Raw genomic sequence first — 27,933 nt, 5'->3', positions numbered from 1 at the left:
GGTATTTTTTGGTAAGCAATGAACTCTCAAAAGGAAAATTAATTAAACTTAATTATTTGCTTAATTATTTATTTATATCGACCAGGGTCCTTTCTGTGTGCATGTTCTCCCTGTGTCTGTGTGGGTTCCTCTCACAGTCCAAAGACATGCAATCAAGTTAATTGGACATACTAAATTGCTCCTAGGTGTGAGTGTATATGTCTGTTTATCTGCCCTGCAATGGACTGGTGACCTGTCCAGGATGTATCCTGCCTTCCACCCAATGACTGCTCCCCCCACAACCCATAGGATAAGCGGTTCAGAAGATTTGTGTGTGTGTGTGTGTGTTTATTTATATAATAAAACACCATATTGTTATTGTTCAGTAAAAAATATCATGATATAAATGTGACTTCATATCGCTCACCCCAGCTAGTACTACTGCTCATTGTCTGTGAGTGAGCAATTATGGTGAAAGTGTGCCAAGTGACAAAGTGCTGATATGAATATACAGAGCACTCCTGGGGACGAGACAATGTGGACGTGTCGAGTTGATGGCTCGATTCTTTAGAGTGCATAATTACGCGCCATAGCATGAGTGCAGACAAAAGCTAAAGCTTAGCAAGCGATCATAATGCAGGCAGGCCAGCTGCAGCTGCAGCACAATGCTGGGCGGTGAGGCCTGGATGGTGTGGTGTGCTTATTCTCTTGGCTCTGTGTTTCCTCTGCGATGGACCGCTGTGTCTCCAGGTGAGTGGCGCAGCTGTGTGAGTGTGACGGTGTGAGTGTGTACATGTGCGAACACGCATGAAGGGTATGAATGAGCGTGAGTGAGCTTGTATTTGCGTGTTTTTGTGTGTGTGTGCGCATGCATGTACAGTTATTCATTTTTCAGCATCATGAAGGAAGCAGAACACATACTTAACAGAAAAATACACAGAAGCCCCAGTAGCTAAATATAATATCACATTTTTGAGTATTTAGTGTGTCCATTCTTTATCTTCACTAGAGCATCCATTCTTTTCAGCAGACTCGTTTTCATTCTTTTAAAGAAATCTGCAGGGATGTTTTTCCATACCTCCAAAGTTCAGTCTTAGTAGTTGGCTGTACTTTTTACTTCTCATGATTCAAAACACATGATGGTGAGGTCTGGACTGAGGGGTGGTCAATCCCCTGGACATCCTGATGTTCTCCACTTTCTCAAAGACGAAAGCTGCTGTTTATCTGATGGGGACAGTTTTGGCGGTCTACCAAGTCCCACTTTCACTGCGTCTTAATCAGTTTTTGAACTCCGGTTTTGGAAACATTATTATTTCATTTTATTTATTTTATGTCTAATCTCCTCAAATGTCTAAAAATGAATGATTTGTGACTGGAAATTCAAAAAATGAAGGGTAGTCTCTGACTTTTTGTGTGTGTGTGTGTGTGTGTGTGTGTGTGTTTGCGTGTGCATGTGCATGTGCATGCATGACACCCACCTGGAGCCCCTTCTCTCCTGAGGGCCCCTCTCTTCCTGGATGACCCTGTGAGTAGAGCAGAATGACCAGGTGTTACTATGACAGTCAGCTGATTAATATGCATTCTGTTTCTCTAGAAAAGCTAATGAGCTAACACAAAAGGCCCAGCCTTGTCCAACAAATACACTCCTTTCAGCAATCTGTGCCGCTTTGGTGCTAACGACAAGGCTCGGAAGTGCTGTAAACATAAGGCTGTAATAAAACTGTCTGTTCGGATCAGTAGACGCTGCTCCACGTCGCTCCCTGCTGGAGGAAAGAAGTAAATCGCTCTACTGCAACAAAGGATGACTCTCTGGATGTACTTACTGGAGGACCATCTATCCCAGGAAGCCCCTGCATTCCACTCTTCCCCTGAGGACCCTGTTTAAGGAGAGAAAATCAGAGATATTTGAAGCATTTGCTGAGAAATCTGCACAAGAGAATACAAATATGTCAATGTTAGATGGAAGTGCACAGTTACGGTTTGTGTACAAACTAGAGATGAGTTCTATTTTTCAAACTTCAATAGAGAAAGTAAAATGGCTTCTCTCTGACGTTATATATTCTCATTTATCCCACTGCGAGATGTCTGAACTCCATAGAAAAGCTACTGCAGCTGTCTAAAGGCTACTGCAGGCTACTGCACAACACAGTACAAAGGTACAAAGCACAGTTAAAAGAAGCGTAGAAAGAAATGCAAATAAACATCAAGCACAAACTAATTTTACACTCTACGCATACAGATTTTAAATATGTAAATATCAGCTAACAGCAGTTTCAAGCTAGAAGAAGGCTGGTTACAGTAGTTAAGGTGAAAACAGACGCTAAGCGTTGATCAATTTTTCTTCATGACTTTAGATTGACTGCCTTTCTCAGTGTAAATTTCATTTATCAGTGCCTTTCAAAACAAGAAAAAAAAGGACTTTTGACTGACATCCCCATCGCTAGTACAAACTGTTTGTTTTGACTAATAAGCCTAAGATATTTGCTGGGTTTAATGGGGCTGCCTCCACTTAGATGTTTCCAGTCAGAGTGGATACTAATCTGCTTTGGCTAAGCTAATTATTTTGCCCTTTCCTTTTCGTTTAAACAATCCTGATGAATGCAACCCACGCAGTCTCAGCCTTTGTATGTGAACAAATCTTTCAAAGACAAATGGCAATTACAAACATTTATACTGTATTTCAACAGCTTTGGCTACATTTTCCATTATTAAGCCACTGATCTTTTTCATAATTTACATCCATGAATAACTTCATTCTGCTCGTTTCTGTTCTCAATTGTACCAACAACACTGGAATCCTTGTGGTTTAATTATCACAAGTACATTAAGCAGGGTGCAGCTTTCACTCCTGTGTTTGCGAATTCTAAAACTTGATGATCTGTGCTGCTCAACATTCATTAAACTCACAATGCAAATATACTTGGCTGTATAAGGAAACATGTAAATTATAACCACTGAATTTCTGGGAAACATTCATTTGTAAGTGATACTGTCTGCATTATGGTAGAAATTGAGTTACGCTTTGTTAGAATGCCACAAATCATTAACCTGCAAGCTAAACAACGAAGCAGCTACTGATTTAAATAATAAGCTAAAAGCATAAAATAACAGTTATTACTGGCAGAACCAGCTGCAGTCTTTCTGTTCTAACAACTGAGGCATCATGGCAAAATATTGTTTCTATGATAAATTACAGCAGGGAGGTCGAATCCCGTTGGTGTGAGTCGAGTCTTTAGTAGAGAATTTTAGTGTAGTCATGTTATTAGCTGCACTTTAGACAAGTAAATACAGACTAAATACCCATCAGGTTGAACACGACTTCAACACCTGTTGCTTTAGTATTTTAAGACAAGGCTGAAGAGAAAAGCTTAACCATAAAACTATTAAATTTATTGCCTTGGATGATCTGTAATAATTTTGTTCATTTTGTTTTACATCATTTTTTTAATTTACTGTCAGCTCAGTTTTGTCCTGTTTAAAGCAGATTTTATCAATAATGAAAAACGTATTTGTTACCTTGCGATTGTATGTTTAGTATGTTTATACAAAGACATAAATACAACAGCAAAAAATAATACATTTTTTTGGGGGTTTTTGGTTTTGGTTTTAGGTCAGACCTTATTTTAAATTAACTTTTAATTTAACCAGTCATTAAGAACCTATTCTTATTTACAGTGGTGGCTAGACAACAGAGGAAACAAAGAAAAAAACTCTTAAATTCAGGTTTTTCATTTATCACTAATAATGTATTTACAAAAGTACAATGTGATGTTATTATTTTTGCCTAATTGCCCACCAGGGCTGTGCATCCTGACTAATGCTGACATTCGAGTATCTGTAAGATTTCACATGATAAACTGCAGGCAAAGGAAAAAATAATAAATGAACTTTTTTAGGTAGCATCTGTTTTTTACAAAAATACTGAAGCAAGCAGAGAAGCATATTTTATTATTCAAAAAACAGCTGAAGGAAACTGGCAGGTTCTCTTGTTGGATGAGTAATGGGGGCTGCCTCTTCAGATGAGCTAATGAGCTAAGAAAGCTTAACAGTGTCCTGTTGGAAGCTGATAAAGACTCGTCGTGTATACAAGGTATTTTCTCCTCAGTGGACGATGTTCCAACATGTTATTTGTTGGATAAATATAATTTCAGTCATGGTCATAACAATGCATGCTTGGCAACGTGTTCACGTTCAGGCACTGCCGTTTCAGAATAACAAAGTAACAACATACTTCCTCACAAATCTGTCACGTTTGCTAAATCGTTAGTCTCATTATTTTCTTTGTCTTCCTGAAATGAAACGTAATGGTGATTTCAGTATCTGAATACTAGCACCTCAAATGATTAACCGAGAGCTGGAGTACCTGTGCACATCCCTACTGACAAACAGAATGCATTAGGTGAACACTTGCTCTGAACAGGGTTCAGGAGTGGCTGGCAGTGCTGCAGACTGTGTGGCTCTGGCTTTAAGCGTGTACTCTCACTATTGACTATCTGTCAGGACTCTGCGGGAAGTCTGGGAGTACACACTCTCCTCTCAGAGCTGGTCTCCTGGGGCCATGCTGACACAGGTCTAAGGTCAAGTCTTTTGCATTCAGATGAACACAGAGAAACGTACAGCTTTTCCTAGCTTACCTTTTCTCCAGGCAGGCCGATAGGACCCTGTGGACCTGGGAATCCCTGGAGGGAAAGTTAAATGTTGACAGGTTGAGGAGCAGTGGGTAATGAGTGTTTTCATGTCTTCTTAATACTTGTGTGGATTTATAAGGTCTGTATGGTGGTGGAGACGGACTTACCTGTAAGCCTGGATTTCCTTGTTGTCCTGGAGGACCAGCTTCGCCTGGTGGTCCCTATGAAAAAGGGAAATTCAGGAGTTATTGTTAATTTCTTACAGATTGATGCAATAATATTTCAACTGAGCTTACTTTAATCTATTAAACCCAAAGGGTCCATACATGGGGCTTCACTTCATTTCCTTCAAACCTTACATATTAGTTTCCCTCTATACTGTACAACAAATAGTAGTGGCTAAACAATAAGGCCCAAGATTAGTAACTGATTCCTAAGACTTAAGATTAGGGGGTTAATGTGCTCTCCATTCAGTACAACATAGCCTCAATAATGTTTCAAAAGATCTCAGTGGCAATGCATGACATGTTTTAGAAAAGACCCTTTCAGCCGCGCTCTATTGTGATCATTAAACTGGAATTCCTGACTTTCCTCATTTCTGCATAATTTAATCATTTAGATGTAAAGAAATGTGGTCTGATGTGAAACGGTTCATTGTAGAGAAACCTAACGCTCAGATTTCTCTACAGTGGTGGTGACAGGAAGGAGGGGTTGTGATATCTACAACTACTATATTTAATATCCAAAACCATCAGTGAACCTACACACATCCTCTCAGGTGTTATGTTGATAAAAAAAAATTAATGGTGGAAAGTCTGGAAAAATAAGTCGCCTTACACTAAAAAAAGTTTTAGGCCAAAAATTTATTTTTATTTTTATCATTCATTTTTATGTCAAGACTATTGTAATGCTAATGTTTAATCACCAGACTGCATATTCATAAGCATTTCACGTAATACCTTCCTTTTGGGAAGTATTTAAGAGCGTTTAGAGCCATTAAGCTCTTCAGACGGCTGGTTCCTATCACCATCACTGTGAACAATTCTGCCTCTGTCAGTTTCTCTGGACCTGAGCTTTTCACGTCAAACCCCTCTGAATGGCTTTGTTTATATTTTAACTGTTTAATTACGCAGACGTCTTGAAAAATCAGTGGAATCCCTCTTTACAGAAAGTGCATTTGGTTTATCATGCGTTGAGCATTCACACGGAAACCCACCTGGTTGCCTTTTAATCCTTGAACTCCATCCACACCTTGAACGCCCTACGAGTAAATGACAATGAGAAAGAGTCACATGCTTAGCAGTGAACTGCATATATCCTGGCAAGAAAACAAAACTGGGCATCTTCAAAGCAGCCTATCAGAAGGTTTGCCTATCAGGGGACGAATAAAAGGACCCCCTGAACACTGTCATTAGCGAGTGCTTGCGTAGAGAATGGCTTCACCCCCTGCTGCTTGCTGAGCTTTTGAAAAATGCGAGTTTGACTGGCTCTGAGCTGTGGCTGCTCATGAGCGCCACCTATTGGACAAAACTCAGCAGGTCTCTTACAAAAAAGTGAGAGCTACACTGAGGGGATTTTACTAACAATTATACTAACAGGAATGTTTAAGGTCATTGCTATGGCTTTGTAGCATCTTAAAATCACAGGCTTATTACAGACTAAGGCCTAGTATTCAGTAACGACAGGAACTTCAAAGCAAACTGCCTATTCTAATCTATTCTATGGTTCCAGAAAGGTGTAATGAAACACTGGGCCTGCCGGTGGGCCCTGCTCATTTAATGGGTTAATAATCTTGTAGATGAGAACTTTAGAAAGCTTCTTCACCTTCATTATGTGTAATACTTGCCCTATGAAATCTGCCCAGCCAAGGGTAATGCCTTTCATAATGCAACCTGGAAATATTTTTGCTGCGTAAATATCCAGAACTTGATTTAGTTTCATGCAACTTCACATATTATATCTTATTATAATGTCTGAATACTTTTTTCCCTAAAAAATTTTCCAATTTACACTTTGGAATATCTACTTTTTTGTTCATATTTCATAGTGCAAAGTCAAAAGATATTATGTCTGTAAATCTGAAGTGGATTTATGCACTGGAAGTATATAAAATAACAAAAGCAAAAGTGTCTGAACTCCCCTCATTGTATCTACTATACAGGGGATATAATCATAGGGGATATAATAAATTAACTGATGGGTTAATAACAATGAATCAATTTGTATCTTTCCTATTGGATACTGTGGTCGACCATCTGCTTCTTGTGTTGACATATCTTTCGTTGCAGTATGATCTACGGTGTGTCTGAATCGATCTGCGCAAAAATCAATGGCTTCTTGACTTACAGGCTGTCCGGGTGGTCCGGCTGGTCCTCTCGGCCCCACAAGTCCCCTGGGCCCCTGTAAATAACAATCGTGACAGACAGAAAGCACAGATGAAGATTAATGAATGTCTGCATGCTCAGAGGTGTCAGTATTTGACAACACTGCTACAGCAACATGCTGAGCCAAGTACTTGTACGTACAGTAACACTTTCTATGAATACGATGTCGATAAGAGTCAATGAGCACATACATAACATGTTATAATGCATGCATAAGGCTTTGTAAGTATCGCTTTCAATGTTTATAAAATACATTACATATTATGGCTATGTTGATTACACATTACGAACTGCTAATGCAATTATAAGTAGTATTCATAACATTATGTTGTTATGTCAGTTTCATAGAAATAATCCTGCTTAGTCATAAACTTGTGCTGAGCTCAGCTGGGATTTCTTCTAATGACATATAAACTGTAGTGAAATAATAGATTATGGTCATTTTATGTATCGTAGCATGTCTTTGTAAGCTTCAAGTAAACTGCCTTTAGATTATTGTTGATAGACATATGATATTAAAACCCCATTATAAGAACTTGTACGTTGTATTTGTGAGCAATACATAAAGTGAGATATAATTTAATTTAATCATGTTTTTTTATTTTATGTGTTTTTATGTTTCACTATAAAAGCTGGGGCCAAGTTTCTTGGCCACTAATAACAAAACACACACTATACGGCCAAAAGCATAATAAAACATAACACACTCTATATGGTCATAAAGAACCATAAACACTTAAAGAACCCTTTGCATGATTAAACTGTACTTTCATCATGAAACGGTTCTCGAGACTGATGGAGAATGTGCTGTAGAAGACGCTACATAGAACCTTTTTGAAAAGGGTTCTATATAGCACCAAAAAGAGTTCTCCTATTGTGACAGTAGCAAGACCACTTTGGTGCTACATTTAGCCATTTTTATAAAAAAGGTTCTATATAGAACCATATACAATACATTCTCCAACAATTTGAAGAACCATTTCATGATACAAAGAACCCTTTAATCATGCAGATGGTTCTTCGAGTGCTCATGGTTCTATAGATATCATTTTCTTCACCTAAAAACCTTTGAAGAACCATCTTTTCTCAGAGTGTATATTAGCTTGTTGGTCTTCCTTTTCCATATCCATGTGCTTTAATATGGAGCTGCTCCCCCACTTTGCTTCTACAACAGCCTCCAGTCTGATCAGGTCTGGTCAGACTACACGTTTGGTGAATGATATTCAGTTCATTTCTGGCTGATTCCAGGTTGTTTAGGTTCTTCTGTGACAGCTGCTGACTGAAAAGCTGCTCAGTGGTGATGACAGTTTGGGAATTGAGTGTAAGGAGCTGGAGAACGAACTGCCGGCTGTGCAGCGAGTGGGCGGAGCTCGTTACTCTGACGTAGCACCAAGCTGCTTGTTAAGGAGGAATTTGGTGGAAGGAACTGAACATTAAAACATATTAAATGCCACGTTCACGGGCCAGTAGAGCTGGGCAATATGGCCAAAAATGTTATCACTATAAACAAAATTCATATTGATCGATGCCGATACATATTGCTTTAACATGCTTTACGTGCTGTTTTAAACTATTCTTTATGGTCAGAACATGACAAACACTCGCCAAGCAGTGGGACATTTCACAAATCTGCCATGGGAGAGTGGGAGAAAGTGTCTGGTGAGCTGGTTTTATCAGCTAGAAAAGCATGCAGTTTTTGTAATAGTCATAATTTAAGAAAGAAAAGATTATTTTTATCTGTCTGTCCCGTTACAAATGCTAAAAAAGTGGCCAACAATACTGCACTCTAACAGTGCTTTAGTTGTGAGTATCAGACGTGATTTAACGCTGCTTAAGCTTGTTACAGAAAGAGGTGAGTTCACTGTAGGTCAGTACAGTTACGCCACTTATCTCGTCACTCACACTTCGTCACAGGAGAACAGGTCGCCGGTCACTCCACTCAAACGGGGAATGTACAACTCCACGTTTCAGATGTTACTAAAGTATATTTGACGACTCATTTTTCGCCCCTTCCCTCTCTAATCATGTCGAAAAACTTGGAAGTGCACCCTCTACTGGCGACAGCAGAGTAGCGTCGCTTTCCTTGCAGTAGAAAACGCCACCAGGGCTTTCGCTAGAACATGAAAGTGTGAGAATGGCGTATTATATTGAAAATGTATCAAACATTTCTTGTTGTTCTATCGAGGAAAGTTATATTGCAATAATTATCATTATCATTTTATTGCCCAGCCGTACAGCCCAGTTTATCGCTATAACATCCCAGCTGTGATTTGGTCGCAGGCACGAGCCGAAGGTGATGACACACTCTCTCTCGTGTTCTATTGCTTTACTGTAAAGTGCAATCAATTTCAGTTATGTTTAAATATTTACACTCATGTTTCTTACAGATATGATAATGTCTTTTATGTTTGCATGTATGTACTACTTATGTCATGCGTGTCATTTGATATATGTATATCATTATATGTACACGTTTAATTGCATTTGTGTGCTCATGTGAGCATCTCTACGTGTGTATTGATGTATGTGTGTCACACAGGGCTGCATGTGTGTATGCGTGTTTTGTTTTTGTCACTCTCTGACTTTGTACGGCGGCCAAGCCACCTGTTCCAGAGCCACATCTGTGATCTCCGGGGAGGTGATTGATATGGAAATATAATCATACAGGCCAGGATTTCATCTCCCCCCTTTGCCAATCTCCTGGCCCATCTATCTCTATCCCCTCATTTATCTCTGCTGCATCTCTCTCTCTCTCTCTCTCTCTCTCGTGGCCCAGCGCTGCACACTGCCTGTCCCGACTCTCTCTAATAGAGCTCGCTTCCTGCTAGCTTCCAGAGCGCCGCGCTCTCTTTCACTCTGACTTGGGGTGATGCACTTAAAGAGGCAGTGCCCCCTGCTGAGCCCCGGCTCACCTGCAGAGTCACAAATCGAGCCGGAGTCCCAGCTAATCAGCCTCTGGGCCAGGAGGCGAGAGAGGAGAGCGATGGCAGCAGGGTAAAGGGGCGCTCACAAAATGCATCAATCTGGCATTCAACTGCATCCGTTTTTAAATTCAAACTCAAAAACTCACCGCTAAGCGCCACGGACTGTTCGCAAAATTCTGATAAGTCTCAGAATTTACTGCCACTGTTTAGTTACTGTCCTTCAGATCAGAGTATCCGTAGCACTTGTGTTAAACTGAATGCAAAAGCAGCAGGAGGAGGTTAGATGAGCTCTAACATGAGCTAATGCTAAAGCTAACACTGGAGTGAAGAAAACTCACAATGTCATTTACTTTTTTTAATGTTTTTTTTTTTTTTTTTTTATAATTAGAAATTAACCTAGATCAGGTTTAGCTACATTAACCTAGATAAAGTTAGCTCACCTTATAGCAGAGGTCGCGACCCTATATTACCTAAGGACCTCCAGCCAAGTGGTCTTTTGCAAAGAGGTGGTTGGGGCACAGGAAAAAAGTGCCCCCTATTTTGTTAAGTATTCATTTTAACAGTGTACATTTTACCTAATAAAAAACCTTGTAAAAAAAATATTTTAAGAAGTGTATTGTATTGATTCCAATAATAATAATAATAATAATAATAATAACAATTATTATAAACAGTAGCAGTATTTAATAAAGATTTTAACATTTAATTGAATGAAATACATTTAACAGTACAATAATAGGGGACTCTGAGGAGATTGTGATGGTTATCGTGTTTAAATGCACTTATCACGATTGCATTTTGGCGGTTTTCGGATTATTTAACTGGCCATGTAACTGGCACGTATTTCTTATATGGAGCGGTGACCTGCATTTTATCTCAGTAATCAGCTTTTCAGCACAGATGTACCCTTACTCTGATATCTTTCATTTTTCCTCCGTCTGGGCATGTGTGAAAACTGTCCCAGAAACAGCAAGCAGGGTTTAACACAGCACCCATGAAATGGGGACAAAAACATTTGGAGTGATGCTGAAACCAACTATGTTTCTGACAAAGGAATTAGATCTTAGAGACAGTTGGGATTGGGTGAGGTTGCATTATTTGGCCCACATCTATTTGTTTTAGGGCAAGAATACATTACCAAACATACAGTGACATTAAATGTCTTGAAAAAATGTACAATGTTATAATCAATATTAATAATATTCAGTAATGTATGCAATTGTTTTCTGGCCATAACATTTTCAAACAAACAAAAGAAAAAAAAGAATATGGTTTGTTGTTTTTATTGCCTGTAATCTGCTACTATGCGAGGACAATGTATGTATTCAGTGCATACATTCAGTGCAAAGACACCCCTGATATAAAAAGTGTATGTGTGCATGTTTTGGTATGTGTTTGACTCACAGGTTCACCTGGTTGCCCTCTTGGTCCAACAGGTCCATCTGCACCCTAAAATAGAGCACATAGCACATTCAGCATTTACTGTCTTCAGCATAGCTACACCTACACTCACTGACCTAGAATCAAACCAAGCTTTAAACAACTCTGTCAAATGACATGTTTGGCACATCCTCTACAGGGATCACACATAAACAGGACAGTTTTCTGGCAATTCTATTTATTTGCAGAATTGGGAAAAATAAAACATAATATATAAATATGGCATATTTTCTACAGGCCATAATTATGTTTCATTTTTCCCCCCTATATGTTGAATTCAGCAAATAAAAAGTAATTGTGCATTAAAATGTACAGATGTGAATAAGGAAGTGTTCACTTATTTTCACTTCAAAAAGCATCAAAACGTCATTTTTCCAGGGGCGGCAAAACCCATGAATACATCTGTACAGCATACACTAAAAAAATAGTGCATTAAATTTATACAATTTAAATGTAAATGAGTTACATTAACACAAACGCTGTTTTGCAGTTTGCTTATTCTGGCAAGAACTGTGTTGACGTCTCATCTTTCATTCATATACATACCGACTGAATCATTTATGAATCTGAATCATTTAAAAGTAAAGCACTATTTATTTCAGTGTTGTTTACAACTGTGACCATCTCAGTGTAACACAGACACTCTACTGGTTAACAGTCTGTGTACCCATACCTTAGTGCCTCTCTATTTACATGCTATGCCATTCTGCTCATGATCTCATCCAGAACAATGCATACATTTATATTATACTGTACTTTTTTAAGCCATTAAACCCTGTAAAATAGCTGAATAAAAAGACATTGTAGGACATAAAATCTCTTAAACAGCTCTGTTACTTTATATTTTACACAGTATTGAGCAAAAATACTGTACAATATAATTTCATTTCAAGTCAAAATTGCTAATAAGAACAAGGTATTCATTTTTATCACGTCTCCCCCTCTGAGGAGACCGACTTGGGCTCTCTCTAGCTCCGTCCACTCTCCTCCTCTCCCACCTGCAGCTCATTCTATGGACATCAAGACAGCTACAAATTCTCCTGTGTTTTCACTGTGTCTGTGTTGTTATCTGTGTTTGTCACCAGAGCCTGTTTACTATGCTTGTTTTGTCCTGGTTTTGACCCCTGCTGCTCTCTGTGATGTTTCAAGTATGGATCTGCATCTTATCCTGCCTGCCTGTTTGTTGACCCTTGCTTGCTAAGACCAGCTGTGTCCCAATTCAGGGGCTGCATCCTTCGGAGGCTGCATTAAAAGGCCAACTGCATCACAGCGGCACGACTAGGCTGTACCATTTCGAAGGCTCCTTCATTTGTGGCCGAGAAACGGGTCCTTCTTTTACATGGCAACGGGTGGATCCTTATTCCAAGGATCACTGCATGCCAGCAAGGATTCAAGAACATGCCGCTATCAGCAGAGGAGAGAACGACAGCTTTTATATGGGTTTAAGCTGCGTTGAGCAGCTAATGATACAAAGCCAATGTGGTCGGAAGCAGAACTTGCGCTAACGTTTCATTTTATTTTAGGAAGCAAGGAGCAGACATAGAGATGTATCTCCAGCTCCAATAAAAAAAAGTTTCTGTCTCCATCCTTTACACAACTTTAAAAGTACTTGACAGGAGTGACCCTGAATTAGGAGACAGCGCACAAGTATCTCAATGCCCCTAATAAAGTCACTTCATGCTTGCAACCTACCTCAGCCCCTATGCTACAATTTTTCAGGGGATATTTCTGGGAAAATTAGATACGATACTCCACTTTAAGAAGCAGGTTAAAGCTGAAAATGATCGGATCATGGGAAGCAGAAAAATGCAAACAACTTCTAAGGCTGAACTTTGGTGGTGTGGAAAAACTTCAACAGCAGATTTGAAAAACTAAAAGTGGGTCTCCTGAAAAGAATGGAAGCTGTGATGAAGGTAATCACAACAAACACTGAAAAAATTAGCTGTAGCTGTTGAGGCCTCTGCTTTATCCTGACATTAAATGAGTGAATAACATTTTCTTAATGGCTGTTTTGACTCGAAATGAACTAACCTGACATATCTATTTACGAACAGAACTATATAGTTACCTCTAAGCTCATGCATTGTTTAAGTCTCTTGTAAGACTTGTTAAAATGAACGTGCCTACATTTTATAGCTCCTCCTAATATATACACATATACATAAATACCGGTGCTGTGAATTGACTTGATTTAAAATGTATGCATCCAAAAATGTATAATACTTAGAAAATTTTGCCTCCCAGTTTTCTTCCTTTAGGCAATAACTGCCTTGATGTACCACATTTTACTCACGTGTAAATGTCACAATTAAATCAGGTAAGTTCAGTGCAGTGTGTGTAATCTGCACAGTTATTTTGTTAGAGTTCTAGTGTTATTTCCTCTCTCCATCTATCACAGTTAAGTAAGGCCCATCATTTTTAGGTTGTAGCTTTGTGAGTCACAGCTACAACAAGGATGACAGTGAAGAGTTATTTATGCAAAGATATTCTTATTCGGTCTCACTCGTGAAAGCTTTGATCAGCACGAATCGCTACAGAATACATTTCTCAACTTTGCATAATGAGATCCAGGGTGCTCGCTGTTAATCGTGCTCTCTTTCATACGATTCCCAGCACACCTGGGACAGCATCCTTCAAGAGCTTGTTAGCCGGAAGACTAAATGCTCGATTAGGCTTTTGTGCGGTGGTCTTTAACCCTTTCCTATATGTCGGTGGGCCATTCAGAGTCCTTTGGTGTTTGCCCACCACAAATCCGAAATCTAGTAATGACCCAAACAGATACCAACAGATCTGACGGTTCTACTTCTAGCTCATTTTCCTGATCCTAAGCGCCGTTGATGATTTAGCTGTCGTTTTGGACGTTTCATGTGTACAGCAATTTGGCTAATTAGCTATCTTGCTCTCTAGTAATCTTAGCTTAAAACTACTCAAACTGACATGAAATACATTTTTCTGCACTCATGCTATCACATAAATGTCTTCAGCTACAGAGACATATGATTGGATTAATAAAAAAAACACATTATATTTTCTTCTATCATAAAAGTATGAGTTAAGACAAGTTCTCTGGATGCTAACATTAATTCGAATAGCATTTGCTTCATAACTACAGGGCGTAAAGCTTTACACAGCACTTAAATGAGCAGTATTGATTGCAATATATTGCACTGCACTTATATATTGTATTTTATTGTATTGCACCGTGTATTGTAGGTTATTGTAGTGTAGTGTATTGCAGTGTTTTGTATTGTATTGCATGGTTCTCTATTCAACTCTGCTCCTTTTCTCTCGGTATCAACAGTGACTTTTTGTCTCTAGCAGTATCTGAGCTCAGGACTGTCTTTCTCTCTAACCTATTGGTAAACAGCAAAGATACTTTCTCTTGATAGACAAAGCACTTACTGTAAGTTGCTCTGGATAACAGTGTCTGCTAAATGCTGTAAATGTAAATGTAAAGCAAGGAAAATGTGCCTGAAATGTCTTTGAGGATTAGGAGAAAGAATGGGGGTGTGTGTGGGGAGGAAGGGGAGTGTGTGTGTGTGGTAATGAATTGAATAGGAACATTAGCAAATTAGCAAAACTGAAACAAATAAACAGCAACACAATAGTTCACTAACAAGTTGTGCAAAACGAATAATTGCAAGTCCAAGCACAACTTTCTAAGCCGTAAAGAATGTCCAAGACGCCTGTACTTCAAACCCATCGCTGCTCGTTCCTGGTCTCTAAACAGCGCGTGCGGCACACTTTTGTCAAACGATTGCTAAATTAGTCCAAAAGATTGTGCCGCTTATTTGAGAAAAGTAAGTCTACAAATTGCAGCACTTTTTCAAAGTAGCGCAGGCACATTTATTATTGGGCTTACATTTAACTGAGCCACGGTGTATCTCAGAAGGTTCATAAGGAACCCTATATTTCCTATTAATAAAGATGGACCTACTTTGTTAATACAAAATGAAGTTCTTTATGACTGTATACATACAAATACAGCCATACTCTTACTACAGGACAATTTAGAAAAATACACAAGAATATTTTCCATAATCATATAATTGAGCAATAAACCACAAGAAGCTGCTGTTTTTACAAATTCTTATAACACTGCATTACTGCGATTAACTCTGTGAAGCGAATTATTTTTCCCTTATAATAATTAACATACAAACAGCACTATGTAATGCAAAAGCCTTCATTTTAAATGTACGTTTTGGTCACTAATTTACCACCTAGTCTTGTTTAGCACCAAGCTAACACCCCTTTTCCCAAGCTGGGGGTGAATCTCAAATGGCTCCCTGTTCGCTACATAGTGCACTACAAATGAATTTAAATACTGGCTCCTGCATCCCGAAATTCAGCCACATCCATACTCGACTAGTGCACTATTTGGCTGTAGAAGCTCGAATTTTAAAACCTCCATAGCCTTTTGAGATTTTGACGCTACTTATGGCAGATCTGACTAAAACACGCACATTTGATATTCTTTAGCTTTTAAGATTGCTGTTTTACAGTAACTCATGCCGTAACTACATTAATTCAAGCCTGTGACATTAATAATGGAATTGTTTAGCTAGCATGTTTGCTGTCATTTTGGCCTCTTGGCCCACTGACCAGCTCACTACACTCAGCGGTCCATGCGAGCAGCATTAGAGTCAAAGTTTACTCCATCAACAGCACAAGGACTTTTTGTGATGTGGTGACGAATGATTCACAGAACTGTGCTTATATTGAGCATTTTACAACAACTCTGAATGCAATTTAACCTCTCAGATTTCAGGACCCTACCGGATTGTGAACATTCCATTTTGGTCTTTTCTATGTTTTCATTTAAAACAGCCCAGCTGCGTTGGCATAGTGCCTGAAAACCTTAAGCCATGTAATTAGCTTAGGTCACCTTAGTGAACTTAGTGAAGACAGAGGAGAACAATGTTCAAATACCAAAGACAAAAAAACGGGACCCTTCAGTGTTGAACTGATGGCCAATGGTTTTAGTTTTCAGTTAGTTTGGGGCTGGAATGGGGATGAAAACACAGGCCTACGTCATTTGTTGGATGCATTAAAATCATTTTAAATATCCATTCATTTCACTATCGGGAAAAATATGATAACAGATAAATGTCACTCATAACTGGGACTATTTTAAATGATAGAAGCACAAATAGAAAAACAATATAGCAGCAGATTATTTTGCTAAGCTAAATGACTCTGAAGACTAAATACAAATGAACGACAAACCCCCTGTATCTGTAGCAGCACTGGTTTGTGGGATGTGTGATAATGACATCGTTCAATATACAGTCTTTGGAGTCCATTCTGGGGAAATGTTTAGAAAAAGTGTATTTGAGTCTTCAGTCATTATAATATAATCATTAAGAATGATATGCTGTAGCTGTAATGTGCATCACCTCCAACTGATTATGAACCTATATACTGTAACAACAGCAGACTTGGGTCCCAGGCAAGCACCCAGGGCTGTCTCAGTCCTTGGGAAAGACTCTTAATGTCACATTTTATTACAGTCAATTTTAAGCTCCTCAGGATCCACAAATGTAGTTTTCTGGTGCCAAACGCTCCAGAACTTTGTTAACTAGCAGGCCAAAGTTGTTTGGCCACTGTTAATCATAGTAAGATGGATCAGCATGTGGAACTGGAGCTTCCAGTGTGCTACCATGTCTTTTCACTATATAAAAGATGTTCCATGCTGCCCTGACATGCTAGATCATTTCATATCATAATTAATCTAAAAAAAAAAACCTCCCTGAAAAATCACATGAAATGTAATGATTAAAAGGCAGAATAAGTGAGAATATAAAATTTCTGTCACCTTCTCACCAGGCTCTCCAACGGGTCCCAGCGGGCCTGGTTTTCCTCTATCCCCCTAAACACAGAGTGAATGAAATAAATGAATCCCACACAAACAGATCATCAAATGAGAAAAATCACTCTCAGTATATATGGCGAATAAGATCAAAGATAGCAGGGAAGCGGGCTGTGTGCACAGGGCTGTGCAGGCATCTTGCCGCTAAACAGATGTGCTTGGCTGAGCTGGGGTTGTGGGATTTGATTAAGCAGCCTCTGTGTTCTCCACTCACTCTGTGTCCTTTGTTCCCTGGAAGCCCTGGTAGTCCATCAAAGCCTCTGTCACCCTGCATGAAAGATTGAGATGCATGAGCAAAGATATATTATAATATAGTATGTTCAGGACATCAGCACACGCACTCAAATGCATACACACACACACACACACACACACACACACACACACGATCTCATGATCTACATAATCCCAATTACATATTTATGTACATCAGTCCAAAAAAACCCAACAACTGTATCACTCTATTTCATTACCTATTTTCCCTCTTTTTTCACTTACATCTAAACTATATCAATTAAAAAAAAAAACAATTAGCCATTTTGCTGCCCTGCGATGGACTGGCGACCTGTCCAGGGTGTATCCTGCCTTCCGCCCGAAGACTGCTGGGATAGGCTCCAGCACCCCCCCGCGACCCTGACGGAGAAGCGGCTTAGAATATGGATGGATGGATTAGCCATTTTAGCTGGTATTTAGCATACTTTTTAATAATAATAATGTGTTGGGGGGCAGCCATGGGCTTGAGGTTAGGGAACCAGCCTCGTGACCAGAAAGTCGCCGGTTCAATCCCCAGACTTGAGCAAAACACCTAACCCCCAACTGCTCCCCGGGCACTGCGGATTGGGCTGCCCACTGCTCCGGAAAGGGTGCTCACTGCCCCTAGAGTGTGTGCTCACTAGAGTGTGTGTGGTGTTTCACTTCACGGATGGGCTAAATGCGGAGGTGAAATTTCCTTGATCGGATTACTGACAAAATCTGATTTTCTGCAGGTATCAGATTAATAAGCGCATGTAAACACACTTCAAGCTCTTCAATTTTGAAGCAAACAAGAAAAAATGGCATGAGTCCTTTAACTAACTCCTTTCTCAGTGTCACTTGCTTTTCATTAATACTCAAAGAATGCACACACAGAGCGAGAGAGAGAGGGCTGATTGGTGGTCTCTGTGGATCGCCTCCATCTGTTGTGGGTGTGTGGGTGGAAGGCAGCATTTGGAGTTCAGATTCTCCTGACAGACCTGCCACCGACGCCCTCGACCGCTCCATCAGGGGATGGCGCTTTATTTACTGATGCTGTGCTGCAGCTGGACTGGCCTGAATACTCTCCATTCTCAGCTCCCTCACCAGAGCACGGCTCTGGATAGCCAGAGGCTCGTTCGACAAGCAAAAAGCATTTGGTTCGACTAAAGCTTTTCCAAACCACAGGCCACAGACCATTAGTGGTCACAGGACATGAACACAGGATAACGTGTTTAGCCTCACCACACAGAGACTAACACAGGCATGAAGGTGACAGTGATTAAACAGAAAAAGGACAATCAATACATGTAGGCTGAACAGCTATTAATGTGGACTGATCTTCAAGGTCACGTTATTCAATAGTCTCTCCTCATTTGGCAGAGCAAACTACATTCATGTCTACTGTGAGCTTTAAAACACTGCTGAGATTAGCAGAAGAGAAATGAATTTCCTGTCAGTACAGCTGAAGCAACTTCTCTTATTTTTCTCCTCTGTTTAAAGGCAGCAATTCATGGAATAAATGTTAAAGAAATGGTTGCTTTCAATTTTCTTTTCACCCCCGCAGCACTAACCATCTCATCCCTGGGAGCATGAGCTAAACAGCCCTACAGCAGAGGAGTTTTTGGGGGAGAGCCTGTCCAGGATATCATGCTGCTCCATAAATTCTAGATACAGGTTGATCCAGTTTAAGGCGACTTTACTATTTCAAAATTAAAGAAAAATCTACAGCTCTGTGTCACCAGCCAACAAGAAACGTAAAACAGCCGACAAATCTTTAGCCCACTTGTTCAGATTGAACGTCCATTCTCGCATATTTCCAACATCAAGCCTTAATGGCTGGCAGGGTTGCGGCTAAAAAGGTTATTCTTTTGAATTGGAAATCAGCTTCTCCACCATGTTTTTAAACATTGGTTATCAGAGATGCTTCGTTTTATTACAATGGAGAGGCTGCATAGCTGTGACCTGGGAGTACCCAGGAGACGTTTTAACCTGATTTGGGGTTCATTTTTGGACCATCTAAAGTAACTCTGAGGGTCATTTTTGCATCCTTTCTTATCTTCTCTCTCATTTTTTTCTTTTATTTCATAATTAATAGGTGCTTGGGGTTTGGTAGGGAGTTGTTGGCTTTGTGCTTTGTATGTCTGCTATTGTATTGTTTCCATAAGTGATTTAAAACTGAAAATAAAGCATTTAAAACAGAAATGGTTTGTTGAAAAATCTTACAGACCTGTCCATTTGCCCCACACTGTTGGAAACTAAGGTACTGCACAGGTATATTTTTCATGCATAAACGTACAAACAATATAAATGTTCCCCCAAAGGTACAATAGTGGTTTTAAGGTCCAACTGTGAACCTTAAATAAGGTTTTTTCCAGGTGAAAAGTACATATTTGTATCTTTTCATATCCTAATGTTTTAAAACAGAACACTACGATTAAAAAGCCTGAGACGAGACGGAGTGTGAGGAGTCAATACAACTTAAAAAATATCATTTCAGCAAACTGTGGTTCAGTTATGTTCCCTGACTAAAGGTACCGAGATGTGTCCTTGAGGGTCCCGTCCCAGTGACAAGAGGCGTCCTGCCCCAGTGAAAGTTTAGAACCTTTATTTCTGAGAGTGCAGATTCAGTCACTCAGCCAAGATATGTGTGGTGTACAAATTTTGCTTTTTTAGTTTAGAGCTGGAGCTATGAGGCTAACGTTGCTAACAAACACTAGAAGTCAATAGTCACCCAAATCTTTTCCATAAATAAATCCCCCAAAACCCCTCTAAAATCCCTCTCAACCTGAACAAACTACATCCAGGACTTTATTAAAGTGGTGCAGACTTGCCGATGCGGTTTAGGACACTGTGTGTAAAACTTCACAGCGTAGCAAAACCGAGACCAGACTTCTTAGACAACAGGTGTTGGGCCAAATTATAACTACCCGTCAGAATCCAGCTCCCCTTTGCATGCACGCACATCACACAGACATATAGATGCTAGACGACTTTTGTGATTTCTGTTGTTTTTGTTTATAAACACATTTTCAGTAGTGCCCATAGGCCTGCCCAACATGCAGAGGATGTATTGGAGGAGGGGGAAGCAGAAATTGGCACAACATAATTTTCACTTTTATAGTTCACAGCGAGTCACACTGTGTCCTAAACCGCAATGATAGCTTTGTGTGACCTTGATGAAGACCTAGATGCAGTTTAAGAGATGTTTTGGTGGTGTATTTATGGAAAAGATTTGGGTTAGCCTTGCAGCTGCATTAACTGATGAGTGCAAAATTGGACAGCAAACATGTCTTGGCTGATTGACTACATCTGGGGTAAGTGGAAAATGATGTCATTTTGTTTTTTCACTGAAACATTCCTTTAAACACACAACAAAAGGAATGAATAGTTAAAGGTGTGCATCATTATTATCTTATTTGAACAAAAGGAATTCGGTCAATTGGTATGTTTTTTTTGTAGGTAGCCTTTTTTAAATGTTTTCAGAATTAGACTGAGTGAAATCAGTCATGCGACTGGAGAGCAAACAAGGGAAATCAAAGCTATTAAACTGTCAGCAGACTGAGAAATGCTACTGTATGACAGCCACCTTTGCGCCTGTCTCTCCTGGAGCTCCTCGACCTCCATCTGTCCCTGAACGACCCTGAGGGGAAACATACAGCTTTGCATTACCAGGTTGCTCCATGTACTAGTGCTTTATTTATGTAATATTCATTACAAATAAGTTTAAGGATGTGCATCTCTATCCCCTTAAGTCCTAAGAGCCCACATGTGGGCCTACATATAGGCTCTAACCTACAACTGTTATAGCTATATGACTTACATATCAATATCAAGTGCACTGAATTTTTTACAGATACTGAATAAGCTGAAGATAAATAGCTGAACAATAAACCTGGAATTTGTCACTGTGTTGACAGTTTTACTATGTCTTGCAAAAAAAAAGACATTTTTAAGGTAGTAATGCAGAATAAAGCTCCTACCCTTTTGCCTGGTTTCCCAATTAGACCTGGAGGGCCTGGCAACCCACGTGGACCCTTTGAGACAGAGGTGGAACATGGACTCCATTGTTAACTACGTCAGCATGCATATTTTTGAAGTATTCCTTTAAGGATTTACTTAATTTAAAGAAGATAAATACATTAAAAGCCAATGTCACACTTTAAAAGCATTACTCACCTGAGGTCCAGAATCACCTGCGTCTCCTTTAAGACCACTAGGACCCGGCAGACCCTGGAACCCACATATACCTCACATATCACTGGATTTGAACAGAGTATGCTTTGAAAAATTAACTGAAGCCATTGTTTGCCTTATAAATAGAAAATATTTGACTGAGAACATCATATTTTTGTATTAAACAGTGGCACTTCTTCGTGCTAGCATGTCAAAAATGTACAATAAAATGGTAACACTTTCCTGTAGGGCAGTGTTGATAAGGCTATATGACACCTACATAAGCTTATCATGACAACAGACATAAACCTACATAAACCTTCTATTCTCAATGGCTAATTTTGCCAGCCTTGAATTTTTCACTGAAATGACACAGCATGTTATAACAACTGTCTTTGTAGCTTAGTGTACACCAATGAGCTGAACCTTAAGGTCACACTCAGATGCAGATGCAGTGTTGATCATCTCATAACAATGGCGCATGTCAAGGTCTGGGATATATTAGCAAACAGTCAGCTCTTGTAGTCAACATGTTGGATGTAAGAGAGATGAGCAGGCATGAGGACCAGAGCTACTTTAACAAGGGCCAAAATGTTATGGACAGACACCTGTGTCAGAGCCCGTCTGAAACAACAAGGTTAGGTGAGTACCTACAGACATTTTGCAGAGGAGTCACAAACCACAAACTGATGATATGGTGTTGGGCACCCAAGGCTCACTGATGAGCAACAAAGGCTATCTCTTATGGTCCGAAACCAGGTTACTGTAGTACAAGCCATATAAATCTTTAATGATGGTTAAGGGAGGAGTGTGTCACAACTTATCATCACACCTGGCTGCGTATGAGGCTGCGAAGCCACAGACCGGATAGAGGGTTCGCGCTAACCCCTGTCCACCGTCAAATGCACCTACAATGGGCATGTAAGCATCGGAACTGGACCTCAAAGCATTGAAGGAAGATGGCCTGGACCAACGAGCCCTGTTTTATTTGTGGAAAGAGGCCAATCTGATGAAGGGAGTGTGATGCTCTGCGCAATGTTCTGCTGGGAAACCACGGGTCCAAGCATTCATATGGACACCAGTTTTGCCACCTAATTGAACATTGTTGTAGACCAGGTACACCCCTTCATGGCAAAGCTATTCCCTGATGGCAGTGACCTCTTTTAGCAGGATAATGCGCTTTGCCACACTGTACACATTATTCGGGAATGGTTTGAGGAGCATGATGAAAAGTTCAAGGTGTTGCCAGGCTTCCAATTTCCCGACTTCAATCTGATGTGCTGGAACAACAGGGCTTAAAGAACTGCTAACGTCTTGGTTCCAGATACCACAAGGCACCTTCAGAGGGCTTATAAAGTCTATGCGTCAGCAAGTCAGAGCTGTTTTGGTGGCATGTGGAGGACTGTGATTTAGCTACAGCTGCGTAGATCAGCCTGATTAGCTTGGTGCTAACGTAACAATGGGCAACCCTAGAGCTACGCTAAACAAAGTTAGCATTATGCTAGCACTGTTAATTAAATAAAGAAAGGTGTAATTGCGGTAAACATTGATATCACGTACATATGACTGTTATCTGTTTCTCAATGTAGACAAAATGAAAACGGTCATGAAGTGACTAGAATCCACAACATGGATAAGCACAATATGATGGATGAGCTTCCCAGTTGATGTTGTTGATGCTGTATCATTGCATACTGCCTCTGCATTCGTACCACACGTAATTGAGTCACCACTGTCCCAATGTTTCTGCTAGTAGGGACCCAGCCAGTGCCTGAATTCACATTCACTATCTACTGATTTACTACACATGTAAATAGTGTGCAAGATGAGACAGCCTATGTCATTTCACCCCGGAAAGCATCACACCCCAAACATGGATATTATGTCAACTTGACATAAAAGCTGGGAAATGCAACCTTTACAACAGACGGCAAATCTTGAAATAAGTTTAGGAACACTTGGGATTATGTCAGCTGTCAAAAGGGCTTACATACCATGTAGCCTTATTAACACAACCCTAGAGTAAAGTGTTACCAAAAAAATGTAGCAATATGATCTCATTATAACATTTTGTTAATCTTATACCAGCTTTGTGTTAAATAAAATAAAAATAAAATAAAATCAACATATGTTTCACCATGCCATAAAGGCGCAATTACAAATTAGCCTTGAATCCTGTTGAAAGCTTGCCAGAGGCCCCTCATATCTCAAGCATTCTGCAAGCAAATGCATTGCTAGTCTATATTTAGGGCTTTTAGAAATAATTTTATGGGCATGAAGAGCAACACAGATGCAAATGCTATGCAGAATGGCTCTTACCAATGGTCCCGGTCTGCCTGTGAGGCCTAAAGGTCCTGGGGGTCCCTTCAGGGAGAGCTGAGAGAGGAAACATGCTACAGTCAAACATTTAAGAGTTCACAGCAGCTCCACTTGTGTTTGTACATGTTCATCAAGCTCAAGCCAAGAGTGAGTCACAGCATTGCATTCATTAAGCCTCTAAACTGCGGACTAGATTCGCTGAATACATTACGCGTGATTATGCAGAGGTGGCTGGAAGGAGCGCAGCCAGGTTAACTTTGATGAAGTGCTAGTCTTACTTTGGCTTGCTGTAAGATGGCTTGAGCCTGGGCTTCTTGAGCCGACACCACAGGGCCCTTCTGAGAATCACCACCATACTGAAACTGAGAAGGCAAAAGAGACAGAGAGAGAGAGAGAAAGAGAGAGAGAGAGAGAGAAGAAATTAGTGCATTATTAGTTTCCTTTGCTAGTGTTCACAACAGCAGGGCCAGCAAATTAATCATCAACTAAATAACACATAAAACAACAAACAAGCCCTTAATGTATTTCAAGGAAAACAAGCTAGTACACTGAAGTGACTTATGCTGATATCACAGCTCCACCCTGTGGACAAAATATGCTACCGACACAAATGCATGCAACTGCACTTTTGTATGCAGGTGATGTTCTCCTCCAGTCGTAGGGGTCTCAGTGGTGAGTACAGCATATGTGGTCGAATATGAAGTGTTTTAGTACATACTGGTAACATCAGCAGCGTGCCTGGAGGTCCTGGTATCCCATCAGCACCTGCAAGGCCTGGCCGCCCCTCAGGTCCCTTAAAGAGGAGAAAAAAGGGTAAAATCCATGAATATGTGAGCGCATACAGCACGCGTTTGTATGTGCATGTATTAAAACATGTCACTCTGCGCAAATCGGCTGCTGTAAAAACAACCCACGCTCCATTTCCAGAGGGCTCATCTGTCAACATCAGCTCCCTATCAATTAGCCCGTCTCCAGAGTCCACATGATCCACGCTCATATAAAAGCCTAATGCTCCTATAAGCCCCAGCCAAAACATTAAAGAGCCCTGCTAATAAAAGCTGTCAATTAGAGGTAGCGCTCCTAAGGGCAGGCAACGTTCTCTAAGAGTACGTAACTCCTTGCTAGGAATTCTGAGCGTACCTGTCAAGAGCAGGAGTGTTGTGAGTAACATACACGTATGCAGACCGAAAGATAAGTTGTGCCTCAGGCTGTGAAGCCCGATGTTTGAAGTGAAACACTTCCCCCCTAAGCTTTGCTTATTCTCTTTAAGTCTCAGCATGCCTACTGAGCTGAAACAGAAGATCTGATTCCAAAGATTGAAATTTAACAGAAATTAAAGGTCTGCTGCATGGAAATTAGAGGCTGTGCACAGTTTTAATCAAGGCATGCAGATCCAATGTGTCTAAAGCAAATGATCGGTTTCTGCCAAGAACAAAGCACATTAACCCTTAGCAGTCTAGAGCTTTTACTGTGTTTAGTATACAAACATTACATAACCATTAAAGGGCCCATATTCATTATTATTCGTATTTATTTTCCACTTATGATGTTTGTGTGGTGTTGTGTAGCAAAAACACCAAGGATTCATTTTTACGTGGCCAATTTTCAGCCTCTTTTTGTAACTGTCGCTGACATATGTGAACGATCTCTGTTCTGACTGGCTGCCTTGTATTGCGATTCATTCAAAAAGTAGTCTTTTTAGCTTCAGTGTGAATGAGGGGGGTTTAAACTTCTGTAAGCTCAAGTGGCAGATATATGTGCTTTTTGTGACATCACCAAAATAATTCATTTAAACTGAACCTGCTGTTGTAGCTTAGTTTCCATACATGAACTGTACAGACTGAGGAACAAACATGGTACGACTTAAAACTATAATGGTGTTATACAGTACTACACCAGACTCCTTTATTTAAATGTTTTTTTTTCTAAATATCCCACCAAAATTCTGTATCAGCATGGCAAAATCTGCATACATGACTTGTCGCCAGGGGTGCGTATTTATATCAGAGTCATATTGGTATCGGTAAATAATTGCTTGAAAAGCACCAGACAGATGTTTATATTTGACTGATATTTCACACTGATATTTGATTATCCATCAAGCCTTTTGATTTCATAAATGTCTTTATTCATTTACTTCATTTGTAGCCCTAAAATATATTTCTATATTTCTATATTTATGTATCAGCATCAGAATCAGCAGATATATACATGAAAAAATATCTGTATTCTGCATTTTCACTCTCAAACAGTGACAAAAACATGGCAAATTGTGTAAAATGAAAATGTAATTTTTACTTTCTTCAAAATAAGACTACACAACTGGCAGTGTGAACTTCTGGTTGGGTCTGGTGGGGGGTATGATTAGAATGAGTAACTGAGCAGAGACAATCACACAAACACACACATTCAGCCCAGAGAAATTCAGGTCAGAGTGTAATATGAGTCATGGCTCCCCGATGCCTGAGGTCCAGTGCCAGGTCAGCAGGTCCCTCAGAGCCTTCATGCTCAGCAGCATCTGTACAGACTTCCTCTATTTACATTGTTGGCTCTGGTCACTTCCATCTGCACTTCTGGATTAGATCTTGAAATTTCAATCTGAACCCAACTAAAGCTCAACGGAATTGTCTCTGTAATAAACCTGAGCATCACCAACTGGACATGTCCTCTGCAATTCAGGACTTTATTCATTTCTGAGATTTAGATGTGAACCCCGACTGTAGCTGGCTTAAAATGTGTCTCAATCCAACTGTAGCCAACAAAATTCTGTCCAAACCCGACTGTAGCCAACAAAATTCTGTCCAAACCCGACTGTAGCCAACAAAATTCTGTCCAAACCCGACAGTAGCCAACAAAATTCTGTACAAACATGACAGTACAGTACAGTAACAACCCAACTGTAGCCCAACAAATTTACAAAATTCTGTCCCGACCCCACTGTAGCCCATCAATATGTTGTCTGAGCCCGAATGTAGTCTGATAAAATTCACTACTGAATCTGACCTTCATCAACCGGAGCCTTCCTTGCAATTGTGGATTAGAACGTTATTCTGACGTGACATTTTGATCCGACCCTGACAAATTGTCCAACAAATTCTGCCTCAACCTGATAGTCGCTCAACAAAATTCTGTTTTAACCTGATAGTCGCTCAACAAAATTCTGTCTTAACCTGATAGTCGCCCAACAAAATTCTGTCTTAACCTGATAGTCGCCCAATAAAATTCTGTCTTAACCTGATAGTCGCTCAACAAAATTCTGTCTTAACCTGATAGTCGCCCAATAAAATTCTGTCTTAACCTGATAGTCGCCCAACAAAATTCTGTCTTAACCTGATAGTCGCTCAACAAAATTCTGTCTTAACCTGATAGTCGCCCAATAAAATTCTGTCTTAACCTGATAGTCGCTCAACAAAATTCTGCCTTAACCTGATAGTCGCCCAATAAAATTCTGTCTTAACCTGATAGTCGCCCAACAAAATTCTGTCTTAACCTGATAGTCGCTCAACAAAATTCTGTCTTAACCTGATAGTCGCCCAATAAAATTCTGTCTTAACCTGATAGTCGCCCAATAAAATTCTGTCTTAACCTGATAGTCGCCCAACAAAATTCTGCCTTAACCTGATAGTCGCTCAACAAAATTCTGTCTTAACCTGATAGTCGCCCAACAAAATTCTGTCTTAACCTGATAGTCGCTCAACAAAATTCTGTCTTAACCTGATAGTCGCTCAACAAAATTCTGTCTTAACCTGATAGTCGCCCAATAAAATTCTGTCTTAACCTGATAGTCGCCCAACAAAATTCTGTCTTAACCTGATAGTCGCCCAACAAAATTCTGTCTTAACCTGATAGTCGCCCAACAAAATTCTGTCTTAACCTGATTGTCGCCCAACAAAATTCTGTCTTAACCTGATTGTCGCCCAACAAAATTCTGTCTTAACCTGATAGTCGCTCAACAAAATTCTGTCTTAACCTGATAGTCG

At 39.9% G+C, this 27,933-nt stretch overlaps 1 protein-coding gene across 1 annotated transcript in view; it reads right to left on the bottom strand.

The window, feature by feature from the left end:
* The window catches only part of col5a3a (collagen, type V, alpha 3a), a 146,908-nt gene that overhangs the window by 57,654 nt on the left and 61,321 nt on the right, over nt 1-27,933 (bottom strand). Inside the window, exons 12-26 of the mRNA XM_037543870.1 lie at nt 24,672-24,746; nt 24,232-24,315; nt 23,954-24,010; nt 21,638-21,691; nt 21,442-21,495; nt 21,048-21,101; nt 17,442-17,495; nt 17,174-17,227; nt 11,320-11,364; nt 6,954-7,007; nt 5,824-5,868; nt 4,775-4,828; nt 4,614-4,658; nt 1,803-1,856; nt 1,458-1,502 (exon numbers count right to left, since the gene is read on the bottom strand). Coding sequence (XP_037399767.1) covers nt 1,458-1,502; nt 1,803-1,856; nt 4,614-4,658; nt 4,775-4,828; nt 5,824-5,868; nt 6,954-7,007; nt 11,320-11,364; nt 17,174-17,227; nt 17,442-17,495; nt 21,048-21,101; nt 21,442-21,495; nt 21,638-21,691; nt 23,954-24,010; nt 24,232-24,315; nt 24,672-24,746 — 828 coding nt within the window. The remainder of the gene's footprint in view (nt 1-1,457; nt 1,503-1,802; nt 1,857-4,613; nt 4,659-4,774; nt 4,829-5,823; nt 5,869-6,953; nt 7,008-11,319; nt 11,365-17,173; nt 17,228-17,441; nt 17,496-21,047; nt 21,102-21,441; nt 21,496-21,637; nt 21,692-23,953; nt 24,011-24,231; nt 24,316-24,671; nt 24,747-27,933) is intronic.

This window comes from Pygocentrus nattereri, chromosome 1 (genome assembly GCF_015220715.1).
Source record: "Pygocentrus nattereri isolate fPygNat1 chromosome 1, fPygNat1.pri, whole genome shotgun sequence".
Lineage (NCBI taxonomy): Eukaryota > Metazoa > Chordata > Actinopteri > Characiformes > Serrasalmidae > Pygocentrus > Pygocentrus nattereri.
Note: the sequence above shows the minus strand (reverse complement) of the source record. Positions and strands in the feature narration are given on the sequence as shown.